At 51.1% G+C, this 17,529-nt stretch overlaps 1 protein-coding gene across 2 annotated transcripts in view; it reads left to right on the forward strand.

Moving 5' to 3' along the window:
- Positions 1-17,529, forward strand: part of fbxl7 (F-box and leucine-rich repeat protein 7) — a 38,048-nt gene that overhangs the window by 4,277 nt on the left and 16,242 nt on the right. The window contains exons 1-2 of one of the 2 annotated variants that reach the window (XM_023842320.2): positions 5,034-5,262; positions 6,407-6,496. In XM_023842320.2, coding sequence (XP_023698088.1) covers positions 5,190-5,262; positions 6,407-6,496 — 163 coding nt within the window. In that variant the 5' untranslated portion in view covers positions 5,034-5,189. Of the gene's footprint in view, positions 1-5,033; positions 5,263-6,406; positions 6,497-17,529 lie in introns of those variants that run through there. The other variant, XM_023842321.2, reaches the window with a different exon arrangement.

Consider the following 17,529-nt stretch of genomic DNA (forward strand, 5'->3'; position numbering starts at 1 on the left):
CATATAACATAATGGAAAGGGTGAAAATTGCCAGGAACAGCAGAGCCATTCCAGAAGGTGTTGTTTACCACTTTTTTTCTCTCTATCACCTCTCTCTCTCAAGTGACATGAAAAAGCAGAGCAGTTTTTGTCTCTAAGGGGCACAATAGAGGAGACAGACGAGAAAGCCGCACCTTCTAACCTGCAGGTGCTGTGTGGCATACTGTATGAGTGACTGGCACACCTGGTAAACTCTGACCGTGAACTGAAACGGAGAGCGGTGATATTGTATTAATCCGTACTCATGGTTTAAGGCGAGGTTAACTGGGAGTAGAGAACTGGATGTGTCCCAGCATTGGCAGCGCAGGCCAGCTCTGCTGTTAAATAATTGGATGGTCTGGGCAGATTTAAAATCTGGTTTCCCACTCGCATGCAAGCAAATATTTAACAAGTGTAACAAAAGGGGAGACGGAGAAGAGAAAGCATGGCTGGCCTCTGGACATAAGCCAGGCACATTTAGAGCATCTTGTTGCCTCATACCTTTTTTCATCCTCATCACTTCCATCTGTTCAAAAGCAGGAAAAGCGTAGCTGGCTAATTTCTCATTACTGCCAGCTACATGGTCCCATTCAGTGCGTCGAGCTAAACCCACAGCCCCCCCGGTAGACACTGGGGGTCACCACTGTTTCAGCCGTCATGCCTTCTTGACAAAAGTGTGTTTTCTTTTGCCTTTAAACAGCTGATGTGTATGAGTCTGGTGTGAGTGTTTCTCTGTCTGTAGGGCTTTGTTCTTTAACACTGGCTTGCTACTGTGTCCGGTTACACACCTGCAGAGAGGAAACAAGGGTCAAGGGAGGCAGATCTATGCAGAGAGGAGGAGCAGAAGTGAATCTGAAAGGCATGGAAATGGGCGTTACTGCTACTCGACATGTCAAGGCACTTCAGCATCAGGACTGATTTGTGATTGATACAGCCTGATACTGTGGTTCAGTTCTTGTTCTGCATGTGTGGGCAAAATCTGGAATATGATGGTGGGAGATCTTTAGGGACCCACTGAAGCGGCATTTTGCTTAGCATTTCATCCACAATCGGGAGACACAAGTGATACAAGGACCATTGAAAGCCACACAGTCACGTTCACCATGCTCTCCTCTGCATGTGAAGCTGCTCTTTGTGAGTATTGAAAGGATGCATATGAATCCCCAATAGCTTCATGGCTCATGAGCTTGTGATTGCTTTGGAGTGCTTTGGTGATGTAAACGGGACGGTAAGAAATGACAGCGTGAGGATGATGATGCGTGTCTCACATTTTAGTCCAGTCCGGCTTTGATACTTGATATGTGCTAAAATGTAGATCTGGTTTTGGAAGAGGGTGTCTGTATGCGAGGTTGTGTTTATGTATATCGTGCGCTGTGTGTGTTCTCAGTGTGACCCTGAGTCCAAGGCTCCCTGTTAAGCCTCCTTGAAGCAGGGGGTCTTGTGGGTCTGTATTATTGAATCGCCCCCTGTCCTGGTAGCACGGGAAATTAGCCTCATACGGTCTCTGAGCACTATGGTTAAGTGGGATGAGGCTAAACTGAAGGAATGTGGCTCTACCTTTGGTGTTTCTCACCACATTCATCCCTCATCGTCCAGCTCATCTTCCCTGCTGCAGGGATCCTGTCTGATGTCTTGCTTTTCCACAATTGGGAAACGGCTCTGCACTGTTTTCCGCTCGGAATCCAATTTGCAAGAAATGCATGAAAGATGGAGCGTCCTACATTGTGCATGAATCATATGTATAGCCAGCTTTGTTCTACTGTCACGTGATCACAGTTGGATGGTTTTGTCTCTATTTCACTCCCATGTTGTTCAGATTATTTATTTGGCTGGGATGATATTTCACAAGGTGGGACTATTGATCAAGGCACTGAAGGAAAAGGACTTTTTTTTTACTACCTTAATGTATTGCTGTTGATTACAAATTGATCATTTGTAGTCTCTTCTCTGGAGAAACCCCTTCCATATGTAAACCAGCGCTTTATCCCAGATGAGTATGTGAAATGTTTATGGCGGAAAGTAGAGCAGTGTTTCTCAAACCGGTCCTCGGCGGCCCCCAGACAGTCCACCTTTTTTCTCCCTCCCAATTCCCTGGGAGTTGGGAGGGAGCAAAAACATGGATCATCTGGGGGTCTCCAAGGACCGGTTTGAGAAAGGCTGAAGTAGAGACCCGGAACATTTACGCCCTCTTATCCTGTGTCTGGCAGTCTTTGTGAAGCATGTTAAAATGAATTAAAGTCCTTGTCTGTATAGTCTGGGTAAGAAGGTCATTATTTCAGAGAGACAGCTGCTGTTGATGGAGTCTCTTCACGGCTGTCAGGTCTCAGGCGATGAGTGAAGGCTCTAGAGGAGATGAAGGGAATGGAACTGTAGCCCTTCATGGTCTGGGATATCCAGGAGGGCTTTGGATCCCGTCTGTAATCTGTACTGTGTGCAGAAGGGGGTGAATCACAGCAATACAGGCCGGGTTTTGATTTAATACAGTACCATAGGGCTGGATTAGCTGACAAAATTCATTCGGGGTATGTATGTGGTGGGCTGGTCTGGGCAAAAGTCCATGGCCAATTTTTAATCCCAGTACAGCCCTGCAGTACTATACATGTTTGATTCCATATGATACGGGGTGAGTTTAGTGCAGTAGTAAATGCATTGGTTTCACTGTTCAATATGTACAATACAGTTCAGTTTTGGGTATATGGTTAGGATGCATGGGTTTTGGACAGTTGATATAGTCATATATGTTTTATATACATCAGGCATCCCTGGGGGCTCTCTGACAAAGACCCGGTTCCAAGGGGCAGGTAATGATATCTCTTTTAAAAAAAGTACTTATGGAACAGCAGGAGGGCATCAGCTCATGTCCCTGATGCACAGGTGGTGAGGAAACATTGTAGAGAATGTCACACTCTGTGTCCCTACCTGTGTTTCTGTGATATTTTTTTTATCTCAGTTTTACCCAACAATGTCAGCTAAGAGTTTTACTCCATTGAACAGCTGTGTATGTTCTGGATACTTACGAGCTAAGTACCTAAGTTGCTCTGGTGTGCAAGAGCTGTTCTGGGATTTGACCGTGTATCATTTTGGTTACCAGGGCTTTAACCACTTAACCACCTGCTACCACGACGCGTATGGAAAGTGACACTATGGGAGGCGGCTTCCCTGTGTCACGGTGACCACAGTGAGCGTGGGGCCGTAGGCTATGCTTTACTCCAGCGGGGTTCAGTTTGGCTTAAGCACCTCATCAGAGTCCCTCGTGCGGTAATGACCGTGTGCGCTCCTCCATCGGGGTGCGGTTCACTCCGGCGGGATTCAGAATTCCTCGTGCGGTAATGACCGTGTGCGCTCCTCTCTCTGGGTGCGGTTCAGTCCGGCGGGATTCAGAATCCCTCGTGCGGTAATGACCGTGTGCGCTGCTCTATCTGGGTGCGGTTCAGTCTGGCGGGATTCAGAATCCCTCGTGCGGTAATGACCGTGTGCGCTCCTCTATCTGGGTGCGGTTCACTCCGGCGGGATTCAGAATCCCTCGTGCGTTAATGACCGTGTGCGCTCCTCTCTCTGGGTGCGGTTCAGTCCGGCGGGATTCAGAATCCCTCGTGCGTTAATGACCGTGTGCGCTCCTCTATCTGGGTGCGGTTCAGTCCGGCGGGATTCAGAATCCCTCGTGCGGTAATGACCGTGTGCGCTCCTCTATCTGGGTGCGGTTCAGTCCGGCGGGATTCAGAATCCCTCGTGCGGTAATGACCGTGTGCGCTCCTCTATCTGGGTGCGGTTCAGTCCGGCGGGATTCAGAATCCCTCGTGCGGTAATGACCGTGTGCGCTCCTCCATCGGGGTGCGGTTCAGTCCGGCGGGATTCAGAATCTCTCGTGCGGTAATGACCGTGTGCGCTCCTCTATCTGGGTGCGGTTCAGTCCGGCGGGATTCAGAATCCCTCGTGCGGTAATGACCGTGTGCGCTCCTCTCTCTGGGTGCGGTTCAGTCCGGCGGGATTCAGAATCCCTCGTGCGGTAATGACCGTGTGCGCTCCTCTCTCTGGGTGCGGTTCAGTCCGGCGGGATTCAGAATCCCTCGTGCGGTAATGACCGTGTGCGCTCCTCTCTCTGGGTGCGGTTCAGTCCGGTGGGATTCAGAATCCCTCGTGCGGTAATGACCGTGTGCGCTCCTCTATCTGGGTGCGGTTCAGTCCGGCGGGATTCAGAATCCCTCGTGCGGTAATGACCGTGTGCGCTCCTCTATCTGGGTGCGGTTCAGTCCGGCGGGATTCAGAATCCCTCGTGCGGTAATGACCGTGTGCGCTCCTCTATCTGGGTGCGGTTCAGTCCGGCGGGATTCAGAATCCCTCGTGCGGTAATGACCGTGTGCGCTCCTCTATCTGGGTGCGGTTCAGTCCGGCGGGATTCAGAATCCCTCGTGCGGTAATGACCGTGTGCGCTCCTCTATCTGGGTGCGGTTCAGTCCGGTCGGGATTCAGAATCCCTCGTGCGGTAATGACCGTGTGCGCTCCTCTCTCTGGGTGCGGTTCAGTCCGGCGGGATTCAGAATCCCTCGTGCGGTAATGACTGTGTGTGCTCCTCTCTCTGGGTGCGGTTCAGTCCGGCGGGATTCAGAATCCCTCGTGCGGTAATGATTTTTGCGCTCCTCCATCGGGGTGCGGTTAACTCCGGCAGCGCACCATCTGAACCATCATAATTTGTACATAAATAAATGTGAAAATAACAGGTCTGGCTAGCTTGTTTTTATTGCCACAGTTATTGACTGTAGGTGTCAAAACAAAGACTGAGAATTCAGTGCCAGCAGTGACCAGGGGGAGGTTTAAATTGGCATTTCCTTTTCTGAGCATGGTGTTTGTGTGCAAATGCAGCATCATGCTGCCCCCCCCCCCCCCCCCCCACACACACACAGACACACACACGCACACACACACAGAAAGCCAGGGGCGGCCGTGTTTAAGACTAGCTTCTAAGAGAAGCCCAGTAAACAACGTTTAAAAAAGCCTGCGGAGGTGAGGCCTGGCTGTTCTCACTGACTGACAGCAGTACTGACCAACCCCAATCCTTTTCCATGACGGACTGACTGTATCCGCTGAGCAGAGGATCTCCCTTTGTCATATCAGTGGCTCAGTGGGTAGCACTTTCGGTTTATCTCACACCTCATAGACTGCTGGATTAAATCATGCTTCTTCTCCTCTGTCATTACCTGCTTCTGAGAGGAATTCCATTTTCCACCCACAAAGACATACAGTTAGGTGAGTTGGTCTCTCTAAAATCGCCTGTGCTGACCCCGGCCATGTGCTGCATGCAGCCTTGGATAAGCTCCAGGTCTCCCTCGTTAATGAAGGGAGTTAAAGCTGCAGTGTCACCTTATTGGCCGGGGCTGTAGCTACTTCCTCTGCCTTGTGAGAGGGTGCGCAGCTTTCAGCCGTCACTCTGCACACAGCTCCTCTCGCACCACGGCCTTCTTGGACGAGCCCGGCCGCTCCAGGCCTGGCATATGGTGTCCATTTTGTACGGGAGAGCCGGGCAGAGCCAAGGCTACAGAATCGGCACCGATTTAAGTGGAGCTGTGCAGTGCTGGACCTCTCTGGCCCGGCTCTGACCTCCTCACCCCAAAAGTAAAGCCCAGGCTGTAAATGTAGGAATGCTTCACAGCGCCAGACAACAACAGTCTGTCTGTCTGTGCGTGTGGATCAGATATACATTACATTGTGGGGACCAAATGTCCCCATAATGTAATAAAAATCCCTTATTTTGATGTTGTGAGGATCTTTTTTTTTTTGGTCCCCACAAGGGGAAATTCAAATGTATAAAAATCTTTAACTGCAATCAAAAAACTAAAAATGCCAAAAGACTTGTATTTTGTTTGGTTACTTATGGTTATGGTTAGCACTGGGTAGGTGATAAGGGTGTCATTGTTGGGATTAGAGTTTTGCCCAGAGAAATGAATGGATGGTCCCCACAAAGATATGAGGACAGGTCTGCCTGTGTCTGTGCGTGTGTCCCTGTCCGTGTGTCTGTGGCCTGTGATGGGCCAGCATCCCCGCCAGGGTGTACCCCCAGCCCTGTGTCTCCTGGGGAGGGCTTAGGACCCCTTTACACCAGTCCAGGATAACTGATTTGAAGATGGATGGCTGGGGTTAGGGGAGCTGAGATCTTTGCATACTGATCGCCAGGGTTGGCTGATAAACTGTCATTCAAGGTCTCGCACAAGAGGCTGCACACTGCCAGCCCACCGTTTGCGGACTATTTGCTTCTTCTGGCAGGAAAATCACTCCCGTGAGAGGTGCCTCCCTCTCCCCAGACGTGCCCCTGATGTCCGCCTGTCCGGCACCGTGTCCCAGCATCGCTCTGCATGTCCCTGAGGCTTTTTCTGATCTCTGCTCTGCTGTCTAGGTAAAGGCAGCTCCAGTATCTCCTCCGACGTGAGTTCAAGTACGGATCACACGTCAACAAAAGCTCCCAGGAATGTAGCTACCAGCGAAGGTAAGCATCTGGTGTTCATTAGGGGCCGCTGTGCTCCTCCTCTCCCCTCCCCTGCCCGCCTGCCCGCCCGCCTGCCTCCCTGCCGCTGTTTCTCTGGTACTCCGATGACTATTTTTGGAAGAACTGTGTGTTTTTAGAAGTGTCTCATGCTGAAAACAAACTGCTGTTTTCCCATGTTGTACTTCGGAGACGTTCATAAGTGCTGAAAAGCCAGCCCTGCCCACTCAGTCCCACCCCACCCCGGTGCACGGATCCCTCTCCGACATCCAGGCCAGCGTTAGGAACACAAGCATGAGGGGGGTGGGGGGGTGGAGGAGAGACCCCACACATCTCGGCCTCCTGACTGGGCCGCGCGTTGTCAGCATGCCGTCTTCCCCTGTGGAATGGGGAATGCTCGTCTTTCCCCAGGTGCAGCTCTTACAGTCGGAAAAACGGCGGGTGCCCTTTTTAGGCGGGGAGTGCCTGCGCTCAGCGATGGAAAACACGGCCCCCCGTCCACTTGGCAGGCTGCTCATCGATTCTCAGGCTTGGAGGCAGATGGCCGTTTGGAGAGAAGTTTTGTTTCCAATTAACAGCTCTGTGTCACCATAACGTCATGTGCAGCCGGAGATATCAAAAGAAAATATTATGGTGGTTTGCCAAAATTTATTCTCCAGGAATGTTAATATTGTAGTTAAGAGGGCTGTAATATAATATTTTCCTAGTGGTGGTATTATTTCATTGTTATTTTGGCACTTTAGCTAGTTATCATATTTGTATAATCATCTCATATCTTCAGCTGAGGGTCCGCAGTACCGTTTGGTGAATTCGGTCTCGTATTTCGGATTACAGTGATTCATATCGCACTGTCAGGCAGTCTCCGCCGGTGTGTGTGTGTTCACCTGTGAAATGGCCTTTTGTTTCACTGAACACTACCTTTGGCTCACTTTCTTCTTTCAGATGCTCTTTATGCAGGGAAAACAGATGTAGGTCCGGTCCAAAGGAGATCGCGGGCCTGTCAGAGGCAGATCTGGGCCAGCGGCCAGACACGCACACGCACACATACACACAGACGCACACACTTAGCAGAGTCCGGCTTGTAGACCTTTGCATGGAGCTCCTGGTGGCTATTCCGGGATTATATATGCCGCAATTTGTCTTCCTGGACTTGGCGCCAGTAGAATTATAGCAGGGAGGGCGGCTCTCTCAAAAACAACAGCGATGCCCTGGGCAGGTCACGCTCAGAGTAGCTCGGGTCCTTGCCAGTCGCTTTGTGGGGGACCTGATTTGGAGGACCAGCTCCAACCAGCCCATCCTGGGTGGGAAGTCATGCCCACGGCCTGGCCGAACGGGCCGACACCCGGCCGTCTCAGAGGAGGTGCCTTTCTGCTGTGGTTCTCAGTTTTCTTGAACGTTCTTCACACGCTGAGGGGAAACGCTCTGGTACGTCAGCTGTTCTTCTGCGATACTCACAGGTCACGTACACGTAGGTGCTGGATCTTCAGGACTTGCAAGCGGAACTTAATCCCTCCGCAGCCATTTTTTTTTTGTATCGCCTGTGAGGTCAGGGTCTGGATGGGTCGAGTGTTTGCTCTGTATCTCTTACCTGTTGTCTGCAGAAGATGAGCTTTGCCAGCGGTGACTAGCAGCAATGCTGCCCACACCACTGTGATCCCTGTCCAGGCTTCCAGTACTGCCACAGCATGTAAGGGAACGGACATCATGTTTGTCGGTATCACCTGATGCAGAAGAAGCTGTCAAATGACTGAGAGTGAGTGTAGGACAGGAGGATCAGTCAGTGATGGACTGTACATATATGCTGTGCACATACACACCTGCCACTTAGGGGTGACCCTCACAGAGTTCTGGATCATCACAGTTCTAAAGCCGAGGCATGGATGGATGGATGGATGGATACAATTCGTCTTGACTGCTTCACTCATGGTCAAAGCAAAAGGTTCCTTTTTGAGACTTCAACCTGTAAACCCCTCAGTAGCGTGTTCTGCATGTGGATGAAGGAATTGAGGAGGGAATGAGGGAGAGAGAGAGGGAGACAGGGAGAGGCTGGGCAGCTGGGTGGGTGGCTGGGGGGGGGGGTAGTCTGGACATCTTTATCTCAGGAAGCAGGACCCGAGTGCTGCTTTATAAGACGATACGATTCTTCAGGGTCTCTCTGCCTGTCATATACAAAAGGGTGATGATCCTCACCAACTGCTGTGGTCACCAGTGATCCCAGTACTCACTGATGTCCTCATGTGTCACCAACTGTTTGGCTGATGTAAAATGAATCCGGCGGCTGATTTTAGTGGTGCACGTGTGCTCTGACTTATGGACGGTCAGTCTTGCTTCTGACTGTTCTCTGTTATGACAGGTGGCTCCAGTCAATGATATCATCATGATGTATATATCTGTGCCTGCTCACCGCAGCTGCAGGTTGGAGGAGAAACTACATCCTAAAGTGTAGCTGCTAATAGCAGCTACATTTTCTCCATTCTGGTAGATTACTGCCGGCCCTCTCCCCCCGTGTGATTGTTGGCACGGCTACCCAGAGTGCAGACATCCCACTGCGCTGTTTCCAGAAGGATTTCCTCCAGATAAAAACCAACAAACCGCTTACGCCTCACATTCCTTCTTCTGTAGCCCCCCGGCGACACAGCCTGCCGCAGGCCCATCGTCACAGTCTCTCTGGAGGAGACACCTGACCCTTTTAGGGCTGTGTGGGAATGGCACCCCTGCTGCCTCTGCCCGTTGGGGGGTGGGGGTGGTACGCTCGATACTAAACGCATCGCGTGCCGCTGTGTGATTTTTACCACGGCCCTCAAGCTGCTGTTGTTGAAGTGTGGGCTCTTCCTGCCAAGGCTCTTACCGACTAAGCTGCCCTGCTGCCAAGCCGACTGGCCCAGCGCACATGCACTTGCAGGACTGCAGGGGGTGCCTGGGTAGGACTGATGGCACGTGGAACTGGAGCGTTCGATGTGTGGACCACTGCTTGATCACTGCAGTCACCCAGATCAAACTTGTTCACTGTAAAGAAATGGGGCAGGTAAAGTCCCTCACCTTCCAGTGTAAGTGTAAGGGGCAGGTAAAGTCCCTCACCCTCCAGTGTAAGTGTAAGGGGCAGGTAAAGTCCTTCACCCTCCAGTGTAAGTGTAAGGGGCAGGTAAAGTCCTTCACCCTCCAGTGTAAGTGTAAGGGGCAGGTAAAGTCCCTCACCCTCCAGTGTAAGTGTTAGGGGCAGGTAAAGTCCCTCACCCTCCAGTGTAAGTGTTAGGGGCAGGTTCTGTAGTATATTATGTGAAAATTCTGAACAGAAATCTTTGGACAAGTTTTTGCAGTTTTAAGCAGATCTGAATTTGTGCTGCTGGACTGCTTATCTATGAAGCTGTTAAACCTTCCTGGGGTTGTTAAAGTTCACGCAGCAGCTCTGCAGATCCGTGAGCCGTCAGCCAGCAGAACGGCGACCTTTGTCTGTGGAGCGGGCGGCACTAGAGGCTGCTGTGGCAGCGAGGGGGACTGTGCGCGACTCCGACCCTAAGCGGAACCTCTGCGTTCTGGCAGCGGCCGTCGTCTCGGGGTTCTTTAAAAAGGGGAATTGAACACAGACGCTGCCTCAATTAGTGTGGAGGAATGTGGCGCTCTCTGCGGCTGGGGGTGTGGGCTGGTGTAGCGAGCGGGTCCGCCGCTGTTTCGCATTACCGCCAGAGCGCTGGACAAACCACACCAGCGCTTTCCACTTCTCTCACCGGAAAGTCACTGCCTTTCCAGTGCGAGTCTAACAAGTCTTTCTGAAGAGTAAACAAGTAAATCCCACACTGATTCTGGCATCTCAAGTCAAGGAGGGGTAAGAAAATATGCCCCAGTAATCAACGTGCATGCAGATGTAGAGGTATCCCATATTTCTGGGGCCATGCAGTGTCATCAGTACTCTGCTCGCTCTGTCTATCCACCCCCTCCCAGTGCACAGGCCACTACCATGGGGGAAACCGGATCTCATTGTCTGAGTGAGCTGCAGTTCACTGAGAGTGTGTTACGCCAGCACCGGCGCAGTTCGGCCTGTACTGCTGGTACACACCTGCCCTCAGATTTACACAGCATCCCTAAGTGCACGATAGCAGTGTTTCCCAACCTTGTTCTTTGAGGAACCACAGCAAAAATGTGGACTGTTTGGTAGGGAGCTGGGAGGGAGCAAAAACGTGAACTGTCTGTGGTTCCCCGAGGACCTGTTTGGGAAACACTGCACTACAATATCTTTTTTTGCAGTTTTCCAGTGTGTTTGAGAAACTGACAGCTTCATTAGGTGATGTTTCACTCATCTTCTTGAGATGCTGCCATATTCCTCTCCATCCCTCTATTCTTCCTTGTGTTAACTTCAGCAGTCTTGTTTGCATTAGAGTGATTGCGTGTGGAAAAGCACATGTCTGACACAGCAGTTGGGACACGTGTTTTCCTGATGGCAGAGCACAGTGGCGGAGTGATGGTCTACTGGAGACCAGTCTCCCAGTTATAATAAATGAACCAAACAGCGATGTTATTTAATATGGAGTCGGAGGAAGTCCCTGGTTCAGGTTTGACAGTCTTTCCTCAAGACTGAAGATGTCACTGTTCCCAGGCTGCGAAAGCAGCTGGCAGTGAGCACATCGGGTGCTGTCCTGCTTCAGGTCCGCTCAGCCTCTACACCCGGGAGCTGCACACGGCCCTGTAACCCCGCAGCGAATGCTGTCATCGATAAAACTCGGCTGCCTTTCCCTCCTCGTTGGCAGCAGCCTTGTTTAAAAGCGGGGAGGTTTTTATTTACAGTTACGCTGGCGCGAGGCTCGGTCAGGGCCGCATCGCCGTGGTAAATTATGAGCACTAAAGTGAAGGAATGCGGAGAGGACGTCTGCTGGCCTTCGGGGAGAGGGGTGCGTGGGGGGTGTAAGCAGAGGGAGGGTCGTGGAGGGTTAAGAGCCCCCCCCCCCTTCTCCTGCTCTCAGCCTCGTTATCTGTGCACTCACTCCTCCCCATCTGTGGCTTGGGATAACTGCCATTTAATAATATCATGGGGTCATAATTTGGTTTTATTTCTTTTTTGTACTGCTATTGATGGCAGATAACGGGCCATGCAATAACACTTGATTAGGACTTCTGCTGGGGAGCCCACATTCCTTCACCAGGGTGCGGTGCAGGACACACGATCGAATGTAAGCCTTCTTTCTGGAAAGGCTGCACCTTCAGGGTTTTCTTTGGCAAGACCTAGGGGCTGGGGGGGGGGGGGGTGGGGGCAGGTTGGAGAAATATTAGCACGTGTTTGAAAGAGTCTCAGTGAGGATCCGAGCAAAACCCAGCATCTACAATCCGCTTCATCACACGTGGAATCCACCCTTCTGAAATGAACTTGCGTGTTTCGGGTGTTGAAATAATCAGCAGGGTGCAGACTCGCTGGAAGGAGCTGCACGAAGTTTATGGCCGCATGTACTAATGTTTACAGCGTGTTCAGGCGCTAGGAGACTCACGGGGCTGTGGAATAAGCTCTTAAAAAAAAAAAACGTTTTTGGGATATGCAGTCGGAACGTTTCGGTTTTTGATGTGAGATTCTGGTGTAGTTTAGTTACCAGGATTGAAGAGAGAAGATAAGAACCCAGTGACTGCACGGCAGACTCTGATATAATGGTGCAGTGAGTGGCTGATCAGGGCTCACCGTCATTCTGAGGCTGACCCCAGGCTCACACTGAGCGGGGCTTCGGCTGCAGGAGCTGCAGAGATATGGAAGCTGGGGCAGGGCACGTCACACAGGGGAGCATAAAGTCAGGCTGAAATGCGGACGCTTCGAAAGGCGTCCGGGAAATACAGCATAGTCTGACTGGCTGAGACATGATGGCTGTCCTCCACGTCTGTCTGGCTGAGGTGGCCGAATAAGCAGATGTGAGCGGACTGAGCTCATTCGGGACCTTTCAGCTAGTAGGATGGGATCACACGGCGGGCCGAGCGAGTGAACGTTCGCTGTCGGGGAGCTTTGGCCGCCTTCCTTGCCGCTAGTGCCACGGGTGAGAGAAACTGAACGGCAGCGAAGGGGCCATCTCACAGGGTTTGAGTAGTGATGAACAAACACGAGCGGAGTAGCTTGCAATGGTGCCTGGCTGGTGATGCGCAAACAGGGAATGCTCAGCTGTGTCCGAGAGCCATATCTGGTCAACGACTATTGTAGAGCCAAGTAGAGCCGTGATTAAATGTCAATGCGAGCAGCGAGTCGTATCTACAGCTGGAGATGCCACATTATATGGCCACAAGGCTGCGTTATACTTATACACGATTTCAGTCAATCACTATTAATAAGTGCTAGTAATAATATTTTTCATAATGGGTCATATGCCACAGAAATGAGTGTCATGGGATGGAAACACGGACTGGGCCTAGATTCAATTAAATTTCTGATGGCTCTTCATACGGCATTTCTGTTTTTGTCCCGGTCGCGTCGACAGCTTCTCACCGGGAGCAGGAAGCTGTATTATTGTTCGAAGGAAACGTCTTGCGGGTGCGTGCGCTGTACTTCCTGGCAGTTTGACGCAGGCCAGAATAACTCCAGAGGCTCAGCTGTGTCCTCACACTGAGCTTAGAGAGGCTGGGAATAGGTGGGGTAACAGACGACGGAGCTCTCTGTGAGCTGCGCCGCTACTGTATCGCGTGCTTCAGACGTCCCTCAGCTTCTTCTGTTCTCCTGAAGCCCACTGCCTGATCTTCTGGCATTGTGGTCCTGCACAAACCAACGTCATCACCCTTTTTCAATGTATGGAAGCAGACGATCTGAATTTTTCAAAGATGATTATGAACGCAGATGCTCAAAAACGAGAAAGGTGCCTTTATTTTTGTGGGTGCGGTGAGACGATCCCTTGATTGATTACACTCAGACACAGAGATCCCGTGGCGAGGGGGGAGAGGAAAGCAGAGTAATATCGATCTGTCCCAAAGGAGCCTGCAGGAGTGATATATACTGTGTGTAGCTTCCCTTACCAGGAAACTGCATTCATTTCACATAGAACCAGGACAGTAAAAAGGCCATTAGAGTCCAACATGGACCCAGCAACCCCCTCCTACCTGCACGGAGTGCACAAATGCTATAGACATCATGAGAAAAGTAAAAAACATTTTTACATGTTTAGCATATAAGTCAGGAGTTGGTTGTATTCTCATCTATAGGACAATGACACCATAATGGGCACATTACAAAAGAATTTTCTACATGGCTTACCGTATGTCTGTCAGGGAGAACAAGGCTACATTATCTACATGCTGATGACAGGAGATGGATGCACATGCTTCTTACTACAAGTGCACAAAACTTGTAGTAAGAACAAAAGGGAAATCCTCACCATGTGAATGAATTTACACGTGTATTGATGTATTTTTATGTTTATTCCTAAAGCTGGCACATCAAATCAAATCACTTTTATTGTCATGTTACTTGTCACCAGTACACAGGTACTATACGTGTGAGTGAAATGCTTGTGTGCAGAGCCTCTCGAAGCAGCCTAAGTATGACATAGACCACTTAAGAAGATGACTATATAACCAACAGAACAAGCTATTTGATTAAACAATCTAGCTAAAAGGTATAAATGCAAATGCTTCTATGTTCCATGTCTTTCAGCTGGCTATGATTGTGACCCGTCGCTTAAGGACGTCAAAGGGTCTGTGGGCTGAGGATGATCATCAGCTCATAACCCTCTTGGCAGGCAGCGTGCACAGGGCTATGGGCAAGTCTGCGGCCACCTCAGGATGTACGAGATCCCTCATTTTACCAGGGGGGTCCCTTGTTAAAACCTGAATATAAACCAATGTGGGGGCAACACAGACACGACCCTAAGGGCTGGGGATGAGGAGGAGCACAAGCGAGGCGTCCTGCTCCTCAGTGACTTTTTCATTCAGATCTTTTACCCGCTCAGTCTTTCTTGTGGCCTTCAGTTTAACTGCCAAGGCACCTGTTGTGTGTAGAATGGTCTTATAATGTCAGTCGGGCATCCACACTATTAGCATGTAGTGCGTACCTGTTTTGTATTTGGGTGGGTGGGGTACACCATTTTGGGAAAGCTCTTGATCGATCAAGCAGCCCACTGCCGCCGTCCACGATTCCTTGCCTGCTCCTTCTCCTCGACCCACTGCTCGGATTTTGTTCCAGAAGCCCAACATCTGGAGAGTGCCGTGTTTGAACTGGAGACGGGAACGGGGGAGACTCCGGTTAGAAGGCCAGTAAACGAGCCGAGATGAAAGCATGATTGAGGTTCTGAGTCACCTGCATTGCGGTGATCCCTTCCGGCATCATGACATCACGTGTGGGCAGGGCCTGTCTCCCCTCGTTGATCCCCTAGCGAGAAGATGGATTACTGCTCCACCAGTAATGAAGGCCATATGGAGTGAGGCGGATTGAATTCCTTTTCCTAGGATTAAAGCCTGTCGCTTTATTGGGTTGGTCTCCTTTGATAAACCTCCCCCACCTTCTTTGCTTAGGTAGAAGACTTCCAACTGCTCCTGAATCTCGATTTTTTTCAGTTCAGAATTCACAACATCCCTAAGGGTGTAATTGTATTCATAATCAGAAATTATGTTTTCTGATGAATTATGGGGAACATGTACCTAGAGTGTACAGTAAGAAGCTGAATCTGGGAAAGAGATTAAAGATGTTTGATTAATCTGGCTTCCTCAACACTCAGTTATCTTGTTCAGGCTGGCTTATAGTTGGAATAGAGCCCCTTTAAGAGAGTCGTGCTCTGTAGTATCCTAATCTATTCCAAATGGAGAGCGGCACTTTCTAAAGGCATCAGGTTTTTGCCTCATCTGAGTTGAATCCGGAGTAAATGGAAAAAGGACATGTATGAACAAATGGATGTTGTCGGGATCCATCCCGCAAGCCCCCCGCCCGCGGCGGCCTCCACGCCGCCGACGAGGACGTCCGCTTCCTCATCCATCGTCCGTGTAATTACGAAGCCCGAGGCCGGGCCCCGGCAGGGCCTGTCCTGGAAAGTCTCCCGGGCTGGCCGCCGCTGCCGTCTGCTCGGCATATGTGTTCCTGGGCCTTTTCTGCGCCTCTTTAGCAGCGCGGCACGCTGCCTCGTCCCGGCGCTCTCGTGACTCGCTGTCTCCGCCCACACCACATCACACATGGCGTGGTGCCCGTCCCTGTACCCCCTTGTCCGGCTCGTGTTACCGTAGTTAGTCACAGTCTGGAATGACTGAGTCAAAGTGCCCCGTCCCTCTTGCTGCTGTTGCATCATGCTGTCCTCCAGGACAGTCCTCAGGTGAGGCCGAGAGTGCCGACTCGGCCATGCTCACCGCTGTGGGGATTCTGATCTGAGAATCTCACACATCCACACTGAGAGACCCCATGTAAGTAGAGCTTCTGACATATCTCAGTGTTTAATTAACCACTGCTCGCAGCAGTATTGTCTACATGATTGGTGACACATGCGGAGCAAGGCCAAGGCTCTGCAAGGAGCTCCATCAGGTCATTACGTCAAGCTTGGTGTAGAGTTACACAGGGCCACCTTGGAAGATGTTCTCATGTGGGTAGGATCTAATAAACATAGTGCCCATGGAGATTGAAATTTCAAGGGGGTTTTGGGGGAGGAGGATGTGTGCGACCGCTAGGATGGACGTGGCATGAGATGAGCTTTGCTGAGGTCATAGGGGTCCCCCCCAAGCATGCTGGTTTTAATGAATCAGCCATAACCTCAGAAGAAAAGCACCAAATGCTTGTGTCAGTCCCCCATGCGTGATGTGTTTAACAGCACACGTCCCAGCGATTGCAGCCGTGTTTATCCATCACGCTTCACACAGAAATCCCAGCATCCCTCTCATGTTCTGCCCGTAACAGCCGCATGATGTCATCCTCCTTGCTGAATGGTGACCTCTTTTGAGGATTAAGTAAACCATTTATGAAAGAGAATGGCTTTGATGGCGAACGTTAGCCATGTTGAAGAGATTTGGCTCCGGCGTGGAGGTTTGCGGGGAAGGCCACTCCGACGCTGGACCTGTTCCTCTGGAGCTGCTGAGTGGCCATGCTACATCAGAAGGTCCTGTGCTCCTTGTTCCTCCCAGTTCCTTTGGGAGGCTGGTGCAGGGCTGGCTGTTTCCTGACCAGCAAAGTCATTGCCAAGCAGGAAGTGAGTGGGTGGCATGCCCATTGTATTCTGGGTGACGTCATTGGTCCCTGTGCTGAGGGGCTGGGTACCAATTCTGCTGGCAGGATGGGAAAGGCTCATTAAGGAAGCATCTATGTTTTACTATTCATCATGTGTAAAACGTGTGTTAACCGGTGTTATCCATAATCAGAGTGATTTCTCAGTTCATTTCTCATTAATGACAGCTTGGAGTACCTCTGACGGGCTTGCTGTAATGGCATGAATGGTTTCTGGGGCTGACCATTGACTACCCTTCCCCAGAGTGAGGCAGCAGCATCACTCATTTCCCCTTATTCCAGCCGCTCCAGGTTTATTCCCATACAGTCACACAGGACAGGGGCTGGGCCTGGATGCGCGAGCCGCGCTTTGGCGGTAAATCGATACTCGTCCTGACAGGCCGGAATCCACCGTCCACCCCTCTGTGCCCCTAGCGCAGCTGCTCATCATGGGACCGATCTCCAGGCTTGCTTCTCCACATCGCTGATGTCAGCCTGGCTTTTCCAAGGCCCATAACCTGCCGGGCTGAACTCCAAAGCCTTCGTCCCCCGAAGAGAATGACGACGTGGGTCTCTGGAGCCAGGATGGGCCAGGAGTAAAGTCTGCTGAACACGTGGAGCTCGGGCTGCTTACGGTCTCCCAATTCCTCGCCCCCCCCCCCTGGTGGTGTGGCAATATCATTCACAGGCTGGACCAAGAGGCTCTCTGCTTACATACCCTGAACGCCCAGATAATAGACATATGGCCGTGTGTTTATAATATAGTTTCTGAGGTTCTGCTTAATTTCCCCAACGGTCTGCGCCAGCGTCAGCTAGCCCCGCCTCCTGGATCTCCTGCACGGCCGCCTCGAACCACCCGCAGCACACGGCTGTCTGTGGCTCCCTGCACCTTCCCGCCTGGCAAGGG

Source organism: Paramormyrops kingsleyae, chromosome 4 (genome assembly GCF_048594095.1).
Source record: "Paramormyrops kingsleyae isolate MSU_618 chromosome 4, PKINGS_0.4, whole genome shotgun sequence".
Taxonomy (NCBI): Eukaryota; Metazoa; Chordata; class Actinopteri; order Osteoglossiformes; family Mormyridae; genus Paramormyrops; species Paramormyrops kingsleyae.